The following is a 13,834-nucleotide window of genomic DNA, read 5'->3' as shown; positions in this document are numbered from 1 at the left end:
CATCTTTAAAAACCGACTCAAAGTAACCCAAGAATACAAGCCAAAGCAGCTGAGTTCAGAAAATTTCTATAATCAAGTTTATCAGTTCTTAATTAACTTCCTCAGAGGAACTAACCTTAACTGGAAACTATTCCCCTGAAAGCCCAAGTGTTAGCCTGTTACATGGACAAATATATAAGGATATCCCATACAGCCCTTATTCCCTTAATCCACCATGCACAGCACAGCAGTTTTCCATAAAAGCTACACTGAGTTTTAGGTCCTTAGCCAAGTTTTGCTGGATGAGGAAAAACTGCTCAAGTCAGCCATTTGTTAAAAACAAACACCTTCCTGTTCCATGTCTATTAAGAGTACTGCATTTTGAAGGTTCAGAAGCAGCCACCATTTTGTCACCAAAAAAAAAGTTATCCAGACAGTCTGAAGAGCCAATACAAAGGTATAAGAGACACTCAATTCTTACTACCTTACAAATCTGAGAAAATAGTTCTTTTTACTATTCATGTTATATATTATATAACTCAGAAAACTCCACTGTACATTTCTCCTCTGTCTTAACCTTTGTGTCTAAAAGCACCTGTGTCCACCCAAAGTTACAGCTGAAAGTTGAGTTCATACAACCATGCTTCAGCAGGCTTTCTGTATCCTTGAAGACAGAGTCTGGGTAAGCAACACACCACTGAATCTCCAGTGGAAAAACAGCAATCCTGTGTTGATGAATAAATAGACTGGAAACAAGTGGCTATGGATTAGCATAGCAGTATCTTCTTTTTACACCAATCTGATTAAAATTTTTAACCTTCAGTCTGATCCCATTACCCCACATCCAGCTACCAAAATCTCCTCTACACACCTCCTTTACTCCCCACCTCCACCGCTCATTTAGCAAGAATTCCTTTTTCCCAGCAAAATCCTGTTAAACCAGCTCAGAACAGTCCTCACATTTCTGACCATCAGATTATTTTAAAAGACCAAGAAAAGACTGCCCATCTCAGGAGTCAGGAAGGTTCCTTACCTACTACAAACGTGATCTATTAGCAGCGAGACAGAGTCGAGGTTGCTGTCGAGTTTGGTGTTGTGATATAGGCACCGGTCCCGTTGGAGTTCCACAGCCTGGCGCAGCAGGTTCTGTAAACGCCTCGGAGGAAGCATCACTGATGGGGGCAGGTAGGCTTCAGAGGAATTAGGAAGAAAAAATAAACAAATGAAGAAAAAAAAAGACTTCTCAAATGCAAGTTACAAGTAAGAGCATACTTTGATTTGAATGGTTTTGGAAGAGACCTTAGTAAATAATAGCACGTAGCTTGTTGAATTTGAATGTACAGCTCTACACCTGGAATTAGAAGCATGAACTTCTGGGAAGCAGAGCTGTATGCAAGGTATTTGTTGTTGTAGAGTGCATTGTCCCAGGCAACAAGCACCATTTACACAAGCTAACTCAAAATTCAGTATTTCACAAAATCTATAATGTTGCATAACAACACCATCAGCTGGGTTCCTTTAAGGAATTCTCTATCAGCATTATGAAAATAATAAAGAATGGGTTTTATAACTTTGGTCCAGAGTACTACAACAGCCACAAGAGAGAGGAGAAACCATAACCCAGAACAAAGTATGAGACCACTATCACCCAGCACCAGTATCACTACAGGTGATAGGCCACACTTAGCTTCCACCACTCACTGTGGCAGGCATTTATAACACACCCCCCAAACCACACATTTAATCACCAAGGTATATCACTACTGCATGCAGCAGAGCTAAGAAATAACAATTCTTATTACAATTTATCAGAGACAGCAAAAGCTAAAGTACAGAAGACCAAAGGGTAAACGCACCTAAAGGTATCCCCATGAACCAAGAAATACAAAAATCCAACCAACCAACCAACAAACACAGTCAGTTCCCTGGGATGTGTAAGTTATACTGGATTTAACAGAGATGAGAAGAAATTCTAAACACTAGAATATCTTACTCTGGAGTTTGTCCAAAAGTTTAGATCTGGAAGCTGTTCCTTTCCCTTCCCACTCTGCTTTTGCACGCAAGTCTTCTGCATGGCTACACATCAGGTACCTGTTTCAAAAGGGCACATACACCAACAGACCAAGTCTTTTTGGAATCATTCTTTTCACTTTTAAGCATGATACAGATCATAACATTTTTAATGAACTGGGAACAGGTAAGTTGAGCTTGAGACCAACAGGGAAAAAGGCAGGGAACTATTTCACACAAACACATGTCTTCTGAACAAATGTCTGCAAACTGCCCATACAAAAAGAAAACAAAGCACAAGCAATTTTAGGATGGTAGAATTGTCTTATTTTCATCTAAGAACAAACCAGATTATACTCAATTAAATTTTAAGGTAACTGGCTAATAATTCTCAAGATCAGAAAACCATACATATGTTTTAATTTGGGTTCTAGTAGTTATTAGAGTAAAACACCATCAGGTTGTTTTCAAGCATCTGAAACAAAATACTGTCTACTGAACAGCATTCTTTACTCAGCATTTTATCACATCTCAGTACAGCCTATTATCCACCAGGATAGTAGCTTTAATACAGCTTGAGTCTTCACAACATCAGCTATCAAAAGCTACAGAATTCCTTAAAAAACATCTCAGCAAGAGCTCTCAAAGTGCAAACACTTACCCACTGAGGACATGAATGCGTTCTGTGTTATATTTCAGAGGCGTCAGTTCACAGCGTAGAACCTGAAGTGCCTCCAGGACCTTGCCATCCTCCAGGTATTCCAGGTACTTCTGCTGCAGCAGCAAAAACTTCATCCTCTGACATGACAGAAAGCAGCAGTCAGGGGAAAAAGGTTGACTGAAGTTTCAGAAAACGTTTGAGCCTAAACAGAACAGTAGAAACCATTCTACTATGCCCTTCAGAAAGACAGCTCTAAGTAATGTTTCATTACTCAATTTCTTTTGTTGCTTTTCAACAACATTGCAGCAATTAAGCTATCCATGAATTTCTTCCCTGCCTGATGGGGCTCCAAGTAGTTCCTATCTCATTCCTCAGATCTCCCCTGCAATTGTTCCCATTTTCACCTGCTCTCTCTTTAGTCATCATCTTTCAAACCCTGCATTACTCAGGTTTTCCAGTGAAACATTCTATCAAGAAAAGGGCCCCAAATCAGCTATTCACATATTTAAGACTGCATGACAGCACAGAACACAACAGGGCAACTCATCAAGTTCTCACACTGCTTACATAGGTGTTGACATAAATTGTTTGCATAGCTCCATAACATAAAACAGTAACAAACTGACACTGCCTGAGGTTTTGGTTTTTTTTTTTTTTTTGTAGTTCCATGTTTACTTGGACATGTTTCAGGATTACAGAAAAAAACAGTTTCCTATATTTAGGAGTCACTTCAACATTCTGAATTAAGTGCTGTTATTTCATAGTGTTTTTTCACTTTTACAGTTTTGGGTTGTTTTCTTAAAAAAAAAAAAAAAATCAAGCCTGCTATTCTAACAAATATCTGTGGGTAAAAAAAATAAAAATTAGGCATTAAGTTACTATATTAAAATTTCTAATAGTAATTTAGTACAAACACAGTTTGTTTGTTTCTGGATGAAATCAAGTATTTTGTGTTTGTACACATTCTTTACTGCTACCAGAAATGACAGGTTTAGTCCACAAAACTCACCAGGTTGAAGAGGAAAATGAGGAAAATGTTCATGCTTAGACAAACTGGTAAGACACAGGCTGGAGATAAAGTGCAACAAACTACATTTGCTTTCCTAATGAACACACCACCAGTTCAATCACCAGTTTCCTTCGCTTTCATCAGACTTCAGGCACCTCACTATTTTCATGCTCATATTTGGTCAATGTTTACTTAGTTTCAAACACACTGCCAGCCTCCTTAAGTAGAGGGATAATCAGGAAGTTTAAGATGTTCCTGTCCTATTAAAGCTCACATGAAAGTTTAAGGCTCACTTGATGTTAAATTCAAAGTTAAAACATTAAGCATTTCCATTTCCAGAGACACTCAGCTCTTCAAAAGAATGAAGTTTCCAGATACAGTGCTATTAACTTACCACACAGCTTTGTGAAGCATAAAACATGACACAGTAAAGATGATTTATGTTCAAACTTGTCTGTAGTGCTCTGCTGTCCTGTATCTGACAGGCAAACCTGTATTGCACTCCCAATCCAGCTCTTTAGTTTATTTGAATTTGGAATTATTAGACCATTACTGTACAGTTCTTCGAGGTGAGACAACTTTTTTCGATGTTCTGACATGTGAAAAACCAAATGAAAGATATCCCAATTACTTACAAGCCCAGAGCTTGGCTCCATGCAGCAGGCCAGCAGACCCCACGCTGTTTGCTTATATACCAGCAGCAGGAGGGATAAGAACTTCCTCCACCAGCTGTGCACATGCTCTCCAGGATACATGGAAATGCCCAGGTAGCAGACACACACTATATTTCACTGCTTTTGGTCACCTCACACTGATGATCACCACCAGATAAAAAACAGGCTGATATTTATTTGTAATGAAAATTGTAATCCCTCCCTATCTTCCTTCTCCATCCACTTCACATAATATGTAATTTATATTTCCATTAAATGTGATAACCTACCTTTTCTCCCTCCTTACTTTCAGGACTTCGAACATTAATTTCATTTTATTAGAGGAAAAAGTAAAAAGAGCAGAAAAACCCTGTAATATGGGTTTTACAACATCAGTTCCAGCAATTCCATGAAAGCATTACAGGAATACCACACAGAATGCTGTGGCCAAAGAGGTGTAATTTCACTTCTAGCCTAGAAAGTATGGCTTAAAAAAAAAAAGAGGCCATCAGTGCCATGTGTGACTTAGGCATATTAGGAATATAAAGGCCCCCAGAAAAACAAGTATTATACATTTCATGCAGCAATCTAGTGTTCCCATAATGGAGAATTAGAAGAAGAGATAAGCAACTTGAAATAGTAACTTATCAACAGCAGAGGGCAGGGACTAAAGTCTTGATGGGGAAATTAAATTGAATTACTAAGCTATTTTGATAACTGCTCCAAACTTGCCCTACAGCATACTCAAACAATGGCATGAATTTCCTTGAGGCAAGAGTCACACTCCAGTAATATTACACTGCAGGTTATTTTTTAACATTGAGACACTGTCTCCTTATTTCTGTGCAATTACAGACTTTGCTGGCAAATAAATTTCTGTCAACTCCTTTACACCCTCCTAATAGTACTTCTAATTTCTCCCAACATCACCTTCTACAAAACCCAAGACCATTTTGGGTACACCATCTCTTTTAGAAACAACCTCTTCTAGAAGGAATGAGAACTGTTTAAAATATAGCAAAAGCACAAACTCTGCTGATTAAGAAGCTTATTCTTTCTCCATTTGTTTTTTAGATGCCTTACAAAGAAGGGAAATCAAAATGACCATTATGAAAATCATACCAAAGTAACACAAGTGCCTGGGATTTGTTATCATCTCAGTGTTTGCAAAGGAAATTCAACATCATTACACTCATGACTGCTGAACAATTTAAAATTCAGACACCACCACTGCTTAGCTTATTGCCAAGATTCCCCACCCTGATGGACTCCTGGAAAAGTCCAATCCAAGTGTCAGCACTGCAGTCGGCCTGGTTTTGTTCAGTTATTATACCTCATCCTGTCTTTCACCTCTACAGAATGGATGAGGATAAAGTGCATTACTTTGTTGTTTCTACAAGCTATTATTTAAGTGTAAATTGAACTCTGATTACCCTGGGGCAAAACTAAGAGTTAACAGATTTACAGGATTTTGTTTGTTTGTTTCAATGTATGCACTATTAGCATTTTTCTTTCTTCAAACTACAGCCTTGGATTACTAACATGAATGCTTAGTACTGTACTCCTTCCTTGTCCTGTTAGTAGGAAAGCTCCTTCCAGAATCCTAAATTCTAGGAAGTCTGGCAGGTACCATAACTCACCATCACTACATACCCAAAGGTGAAAACCTCAGCAAACAAAGCTGTGAAAGGAACAGGACAAGCATACTGCCACAGGCAAGAAATTGGGCCATTCTGATCAGTAACTGGAAGCAGCAGTGAATCTTCAGAAGTTTAATGAGCAAAATGCAAAATAAGCTAATTTTATGTCTAGATTTTGGGGTTATTTTCAACCTGCATATCTTAACAAGCTCCACAAGAGTTTTACTAATGTACTAGGAGTCCAAAATAAGTAAACATTGCTGAAACAACTGCTCTTTGAAATTAAATAGGTAACTAAAATACATGGTGAAATTATCAGCAGATGTTTCAAAACAAACTCAACACAGTAGCTATCTACTTACAGCCTGCAGAACTAAGACCTCAGTTTTCTTCATCCTGTAGTCTTTTACGGTGATAGTTTTGTAAAACACTGATGAAAGCACTTAAAAACAATGCAAAACTTAAATGCCCTGATATGTAAAGGGCAGAAAACATTGTGCTCTACAGAATTCAGCAAGCAATTTAATGAGGCTTCAACCACACCACGTCCTACCACACAGGGAGTAATTAACTCCAGTAGGGAACTGCCCTTAATGCTGGTAGCAAGAGGGACACCATGCAGGCAGGTGGAGCACTTTACTCAAATGATAATATTTAACTCACTTTTAGATTGTATTGCCTGCTGCAGGCTGTATACCTCTGGAATAAGTAAAGAGAACAATCTGAAGGTATTTTCTAGATGACTGTAGAGGAATAATCCCAAAGTTTCTGCCTAGGTGCAATTAAGTACCCAAAACAGATGCCATCACATGCTTGAGCAGCCCCAAAGTAAGCAAAATCTCAGGCTGGCTTGAAGTTGGTATTTTCTAACTGTTGCTGAAGGAAAAACATCATGCTTAATTCAATTATAAAGTTTTCCTACAGATTTTCTAAGACAGCTGTATCTGATACGCTGGAAAAGCAAACATGACTAATCACATACTGTACAGCACTCAGCTGTGTTAACACAAATAGAAACAGCAAACTGTCCTGTGTGCTGCCACACCCTCCTCCCCCCAATACCAACACACTGCATCAAAGCTTTAAAAATTGACATCAGCTCCTTCATATTTAGTGTTTTCACCCATAGAACTTAAAGCACTTTGCAGAAATCACGAAATTAAACACAAGTAGGATTTTTTTAATACATATGCATCTCCCTTCACTGACCAGACATTTCAAGAGCAACTATGTATCCTGGTTATTTTGTCCATATTAACTGTAAGGAAAAAAAAACCAAAACAAACCCACCCAAACCACAAACCAAAAACAAACCACAGAACACACACCCTACTTAGTTAAATACTCCCTGTGTCATCTAAATTTTTAGGCAGCCATTCTTCTTGTATGCACACATTTTTAAAACATCTAGTCACATAGTGTGAGTCACAAGTCAGGAAACTCAAAATCCAATTTTCTATTTTTAAAGAGCTACCTGCAGCAGCACCTTGTTTGGACTTTTCCTGATCAAGACATTTATCACCTTCATTAGCTCTGACTTTTCTGCAGTGGGGAATACCTAAAGAGCATAAAGCATCCCTCCTTACCTGTCATGACCTTTCTCTAACTTCCCAGCACTAATACCCACCCAGAACCTCAACCATGTGCACAAAAGCTGGACAGGGAGGGAGGAGGAAACTCCATGCACACAAGCTCAACTTATCCTTGCAAATAATGCTGTCTTACACATGCAAGACATTCAAAACTGTTACCTGTTTTAAATTATTATCAAGTTAATATAAAGGAGATCAACTTTAAAAAGAAAACAGTTAATATTGGTTCAGGTAAAGTTCAGTTTAAACAAAGTGTTTTTACTGCACCAAGCTTTATGGAACCAGTTAAGATATCAATATTAGAGAATGCTTTTGTAGCCCTTCAGAACAACAGAAGGAAAACATTATTTTTTCTCAAACTGAGGTCTCCAAAGACTACAATGTTGAAATGCAATTAAATCTCTTGCAAAACATTTGATACTACAGACAAACTTTGTAACTTCAGAAGTCAAAAACATGAGAAAATTTGTTTCAAATGACCATTGATATTCCAATATAGCAGTTCCATACTTGCAGGCTACACAAACTGTTCGAAAGCTGCATGCAATATTCTCAACTCCTTCAGGTCTTTGACAAAAGAGAAAGTGAACTACTGGTCGGTCTAATTAAGAGGTGCTAAGCTTTGACCCAACTAATAGAACCAAATGTAAACTTCTGTCAAGTACCCTCTGATGTTTTGTTAAACATCTGTTTTTCCTACTTCATTTCCTGTTCTCTCTTTCTCTCCCTCCCCCACCAGACAGGAAATTGTCTTGACAACAAATGAATCAGCTAGAAGTGGAACTAAGCAGCCATCAGCTGATTCCTCATTGTTTACAGTCACAGACACTTCAAAAAGCCTTGATACAGTTTGCTTCCCAAGTGACCATAGCTGTTGTAACTTCATCTCATTAAAATAAACGTTTTACAACAAGAGAACAAGCTCTTTGAAGAGCCAAGTGATGATTTATATCTTGAGATCCAAAAATCAAAACAAGAAACACTTTACTCAGAGCAACTGAAATCATAACAACACATATTGTAGTGTCAAGTCACAGGATCCACCAACCTTCTATTTCTAGGTTTATCTTTTTTTTTAAAAAAAGCCACCCAAAGAGAAAAAGCTCTAAATAAAATCCCAAACAGCAATACAAATGCATTTGCTCTTTAAAAGCCATCTGGAAAAGCAACAGTATTGTTCATGGTCTATAGCAGCCTCTATATTCTTGTAATGCGCTACTACAATGCCAACTCCACATTAGTATCAGTGCATTTTATTTCTAAACTTCTCTTCCCTCAAGAAAACCTAACTCCTATAAACACAGAGATTGTGAGAAGTATTTCAAGGTTGAAATTAGTATTCAACATAGGCAGTTTCTACAGAAACTGACCTATTTTAGGACTGTGACAGGATTTATATTTTATCAGTTAGGAACATTTAATAGAGTTTTAACATTCAGTACACCAAATCTCAGCCTCAATACTTCAGGGCTGCCTATCTCACATTCTACAACAGAATTAAAAAAAGTTCAGATTAGTATGACGTTTGAGATAGCATGCAAGCAGCTTAAAGTAAACAAAAAAGAGAAAACAAGAACTATGGACAACCAACTCCATAGTGAAAGATTACACCACTACAATTAGTCCAACTATACAGCTCTGAAAGAGTTCAAGTGTGCCTCTTACCACAATTGCATGCGGAGAATGCACTAAGGCCTTAAGTTCATTCAGGTCGTTCTCAGCCTGCAGAAATCGGCATAAGAGAAAAAAAAATATATGAGGAGGATGAATTTTGAATTCTCTCATAGATACTATAAATTTCAACAGTGGTTAATACAGTCCTATAAGCCCTACGTTACCTTATCCCATTCTCCTTCCATGACATGATTGCGGAATTTGGTAGCTGAAGGATGTTCTAAACGACATCCTGACTCTTGCATGAGGAGATCAACAGTCTGGCTGCAGGAGAGATACAGTGTAAAAAAACCCGACCAGTTTCACCCTCACAAATACACCGCCTGCTATGATAACAGTTTACCATAAAGTAACTTTAATTAAACAAGAAAATGATGACCAGATTCAGATGCTTGTTCAAGAAGGTGATCTCAGTTGCCTGAGACATATAAAAAGCTACCTCTACCTAAAGCAAGTTGTCAAGGAGCTCGAAAGCTTTGCTGAAGTACCATAAAGTATGTGACTTACCAGCCACCACAAACAGCCAGCCCTGCACAGAAGATAAACCTCATGAAGGAAGATACACTCTAGGAAGCTGTTAGCTACTGACTGCCATCCCCTGCCCCCTCCCTACCTCCCCCCTAAAAGAACAAGGAGAGCTACAACATCTGGCACAGGCCTGATTTTTTCTTCTTCATCACTTCTTAAAAGACTGGCTCCTTAAAAAAAAATAAACAAACTCGGGAACCTGTAGCCCTCCCCCTTTTATACTAAAAATAGCTTATTTACTGTGGTGTCATCTATGAATAGTCACGAGTTGTCTGCTGCTGTAAACTTGCCTCTTGTGTCAGAGGCAATTTATTTTATGGAATATGTTCTTTATAGCTGACCCATTCTGCAGGGTTTTGAAGACTTCTTTTGTGGCTACATAAGCACTTCGCAGGACTTCTCTATCCTCCTTCCAAAATGATGACATACTGGCTAGCTTTAGCTTTACTCACAAAGCACTATGTTTAAACACTTAAGACTTCCCCTATTCCACTGGGAAATTATTTTCTCTATTCTGATTTTAAGGAAGGGCCAACATTCTCATTTCTTGTTTACAAGTAAAATTATTAGCAAAAAACACGTGTCCAGCACAAATGTAGAGAGGCCTTCACCATTTAGAGGACCAAAGGTTTCCAGAGTGAAACCAACCGGCCTGCTTAAGTGGCAGTTTACTTTGTGTGGCTTCCTCCGAGCTGACAAGCCAAATCTTGGAGCTCATCTGCGAAAAGCCGCCCCCCCACGCCCAGCTGCGGGCTCCATTATGTTTACCAGATAACTTCTCCCCCCACTAACACATTTGTATTGATCTACCCTTATCGGTGTGCAACTCGACTTCCATATTGCCATCCCTGGCAGGGGAAGCTCCCGTCCCGTCCCTTCGCTAGACACGGACACGGGCTCGGAAAACACAGCTCCGGCTCCATTTTTCCGGGAGCGGGCCTGCCCCACCGCCGGGCACTGCTCTCCCCTCGCCGGAGACCTCCGGGCTGCGATGGGGCAGCTTTGGCCACCAATCCCCCCCCCCACCCCGAGCCGGGGGTCCCTTCCCTTCCCCTCCTCCCCGCTTCGGGCTGCCCATCCTCCACGGGGACCCCGCGCCAGACCCTCCCCGCGGACGGAGCGGAGGGCGGCGGGGCTGCCCCGGCCCCGGGGGGACCCTCCGGTCAGGGCGCCGTAGGAAACCAAGGAAGGAAGGAGCGCGTCCCCCGCCCCGGCCGCGCTGCCCCTCGCCCACCGCGGCCACTTACTTGAGCCCCAGCCCGTGGAGGTGCTGCCCGATCAGCCGGATCACGTCCTCGTCGGACTGCGAGAGCCGCTTCTTCTTCTTCAGGGCGCTGCCGCCGCCGCCGCCCCCCAGTTCGGCGGCGGCCGGGCCGGGCCCCCCGGCGGCGGGCACCCCGTTGTTGACGCCGAGCCCGCCGGGGCTGCCGCCGCCGGGGCCGCCGCTGTTGGCCGAGGGCAGCAGCCCGTTGGCGTGGGCCAGCTGGTCACCGGCGGCCGTGCCCGCCGAGGCCTCGCCGTTCTGGGCGCCCAGGCAGCCCAGCTCCGGGCCCTGCGGCGGCGGCTGCTGCTGCTGCTGGCCCCCTCCCGCCCCGTTGGCCTGCATGGTGCTGCTGGCGATGCCGCCGCTGCTGCTGCTGCTGCCTCTGAGCGGGGCGGCGGCGGGGGCGAGCCCGGCGGGCACCGAGGGGGACTGGGACGAGGTGAGGCCTGCTCTGCCCGCGGAAGCCCCGGGCTCTCCTGCTCCCTCCGCCGCCGCCGGGGAGGCCCGGGCTTTCTTCCGCGGGGGCGGGGAGGCTCCGCCGGTGTCCGAGTCGGAGGAGGAGGAAGCGGAGGCCAGAGTTTCCTCGCCGAGAGCGGCCGTGGTGGGAAGCCGGGGGGGCGAGGGAGGGGGAGGCGGCGGGGGCGAGGGGAGGCGGAGCGGGGCCCTGCGCCCGCCGGGGGTCCCGGAGGCAGCGCCGCCGCCCGCTCGGGGCTCCCTCTGGCGATGGCGGCCGCCGCTGCCCTGAGCCCCCCGCCCGGCAGCCCCAGGCGCCCGGCCCGCTCCGCTCGCTGCCCGCCGGGTTTGTCTCCTCTCAGCCCAGCTGCACCTAATGGAGTCCGGGCCGGGACGTCACAGGAAATTCCTGCACTGCCCCCTACACACACTTCCGCCGCCCGGGGCCGCGGTGGGCACGGCCCCACGGCTGCCGGGGGCGGCGGCGGGGCGGCCCCCGGCGGGGACGGGGACGCCCCAACGGCACCGCCCGCCCGCCCGCCCGCGCGGGGTCCCGCGGCGGCGCCTGTGGGGGCCGCGGGCGTCGTGCCCAAGGGGCTGCCGGGGGTACCGGGCATGTGCCCGGTGTGTGCCCGGTGTGTGCCCGCGCCTGGCTGCGTGAGGGGCGAGGGTGGTCCCGCATGAGGTGCGGTGAGCTGCCCCGACGTGTCCCGGTGGGACCGGGCATCCCTGTGACACCGTGGAGGTGACCGGGTAATTTCCGGCCTCAGGTGGTTTCCTGGTGCAATTTGGACAGGGAGAAATGGGTGCAAACTGGAAGAGGGGGAAATTAGGTTGGGTGTGTGGAAGAAATGCTTTTATGTGAGAGTGATGAGGCGCTGGGACAGGTTGTCTAGGGATGCCCCAGCTCTGGTGGTGTTCAAAGGCAGGTTGGATGGGGCTTTGAGCAAGCTGATCTAGTGGAAGGTGTCCCAACCCAACGGGATGGTCTTTAAAGTCTCTTCCAACCCTGATCCTATGACTCTGCCTTTGGGGGTTTGTAAAAAAGGAAAATGCTTCATGAAGTTGCATCCTGGTGTTGTGCAGGTTGCTTACTGGAAGGTTTCAGGCCTGCTGACGGTCTTGTCTCTCGCAGCCATTGCATGGTTGACATGGAAAAAGGGAGGCAATCTACAGCAGTTTTGGTGTAGATCTTACAGGAATGGTGAGAGTTGGGGCACTTTTGTCAGGACAGGCTGTCAGAAGACAGTGGGAATTTTAAGGGTCTCTCTCTGCTAACCCTCCTGTGTGGTGGAAGGCAAACTCAAATGCTGAGCCAAGCCTCTGGTCAAAAGTCATGAGATGAGTGAAATCTTGGTCTTTAAAAATAGCATCTTGAAATCATATGTTTTATGTTATTTGGTTTAGAGCCTAGAATTTTTATCTTTGGTATGCTCGAACTTTTCTCCAAAACCCAGAGGAAAATAACAAAACTCTTTTTTCCGTATTGAAAGCTCAAGTTAATATCTAAATATCTTCCCCTTCAGAAGCTGAGGTTTTAGGAGTACTGGCTTAGGTTAAACTAGTACGTTTGAGCAACAGTGCTTTGTTTTGAGTGGAACTTTGAAAAAGTCCAGCTGGGGGAAACCAGAGGTCCAAGAGCAGTGGAAAACTCCATGGAGGGACAAAATGCGTGAAAGGAGTGATACCAGAGAAGGAGATGAGACCTCATGGAAGCCTGGCCAGCTGAAGTAGATACCTTGGCCCTGTTTAGAGGCTGCAGAAAATATTTGGCTGATAACAGCTAAAGCACTCTTACATCAGAGGGAGAGGTTGGTAAGGGCTTTGTCCCTGACCTCTGCCCAGGTGTGGCTGTAGGGTTAAATTCAACATCAGTCTTCCAGAGAGGGGAATGTTGATTTTGTGTTTTTAGCTCACCAACCATTGCTGGAGAACACAAGGCTTGTGTTTTAGTCACTTCACTGCTGTGTATACTCTCATTTCCATTGTTGTGTGTTTTCAGCATTCTTGAGTTCTTTCTTGGTCTTCCCCAGATGCCATCACTGCATCCATAATTCAAAGACTTGGGTAAAGATGACAGGAACAGTTGCAGAGAGCAGCACAGACCCTGTGAAGGCACCTAAAAGTGAACTTTAAAGATCAAGACTAGGTTTTCAGGAAGGCAAAGTTGCCCATCACTCTTTTCCTGCCCTGTGCCTCAGTGTCCAGGGGAAGGGGAGGGTAAAACCCCCTTCCCACTGTCTGCTCCTGTTGTGCTTTGTCACCTATGCCTTTCCTAGTCAAAGAGGTGTTTTTTACTTCTCCTAGACTTTCTCCAGTCACCAGGAGGGGATCTTGGAAGACAGGTCTGGGCTGGCACAGTCACAGGAAA

General features: G+C 44.0%; 1 protein-coding gene across 1 annotated transcript in view; it reads right to left on the bottom strand.

The window, feature by feature from the left end:
* WDR26 (WD repeat domain 26) overlaps positions 1–11,860 on the bottom strand; it is a 32,103-nt gene extending 20,243 nt beyond the window's left edge. The window contains exons 1-6 of the mRNA XM_030944530.1: positions 10,994–11,860; positions 9,383–9,482; positions 9,210–9,266; positions 2,651–2,787; positions 1,973–2,070; positions 1,013–1,169 (exon numbers count right to left, since the gene is read on the bottom strand). Of these exons, the coding sequence (XP_030800390.1) occupies positions 1,013–1,169; positions 1,973–2,070; positions 2,651–2,787; positions 9,210–9,266; positions 9,383–9,482; positions 10,994–11,352 (908 nt within the window). The 5' untranslated portion in view covers positions 11,353–11,860. The remainder of the gene's footprint in view (positions 1–1,012; positions 1,170–1,972; positions 2,071–2,650; positions 2,788–9,209; positions 9,267–9,382; positions 9,483–10,993) is intronic.
* Between the last annotated feature and the right edge of the window lie 1,974 nt (positions 11,861–13,834).

Source organism: Camarhynchus parvulus, chromosome 3, assembly GCF_901933205.1.
Source record: "Camarhynchus parvulus chromosome 3, STF_HiC, whole genome shotgun sequence".
Lineage (NCBI taxonomy): Eukaryota > Metazoa > Chordata > Aves > Passeriformes > Thraupidae > Camarhynchus > Camarhynchus parvulus.
The sequence above is the reverse complement of the archived record's forward strand: the minus strand, read 5'-3'. Positions and strand labels throughout refer to the sequence as shown.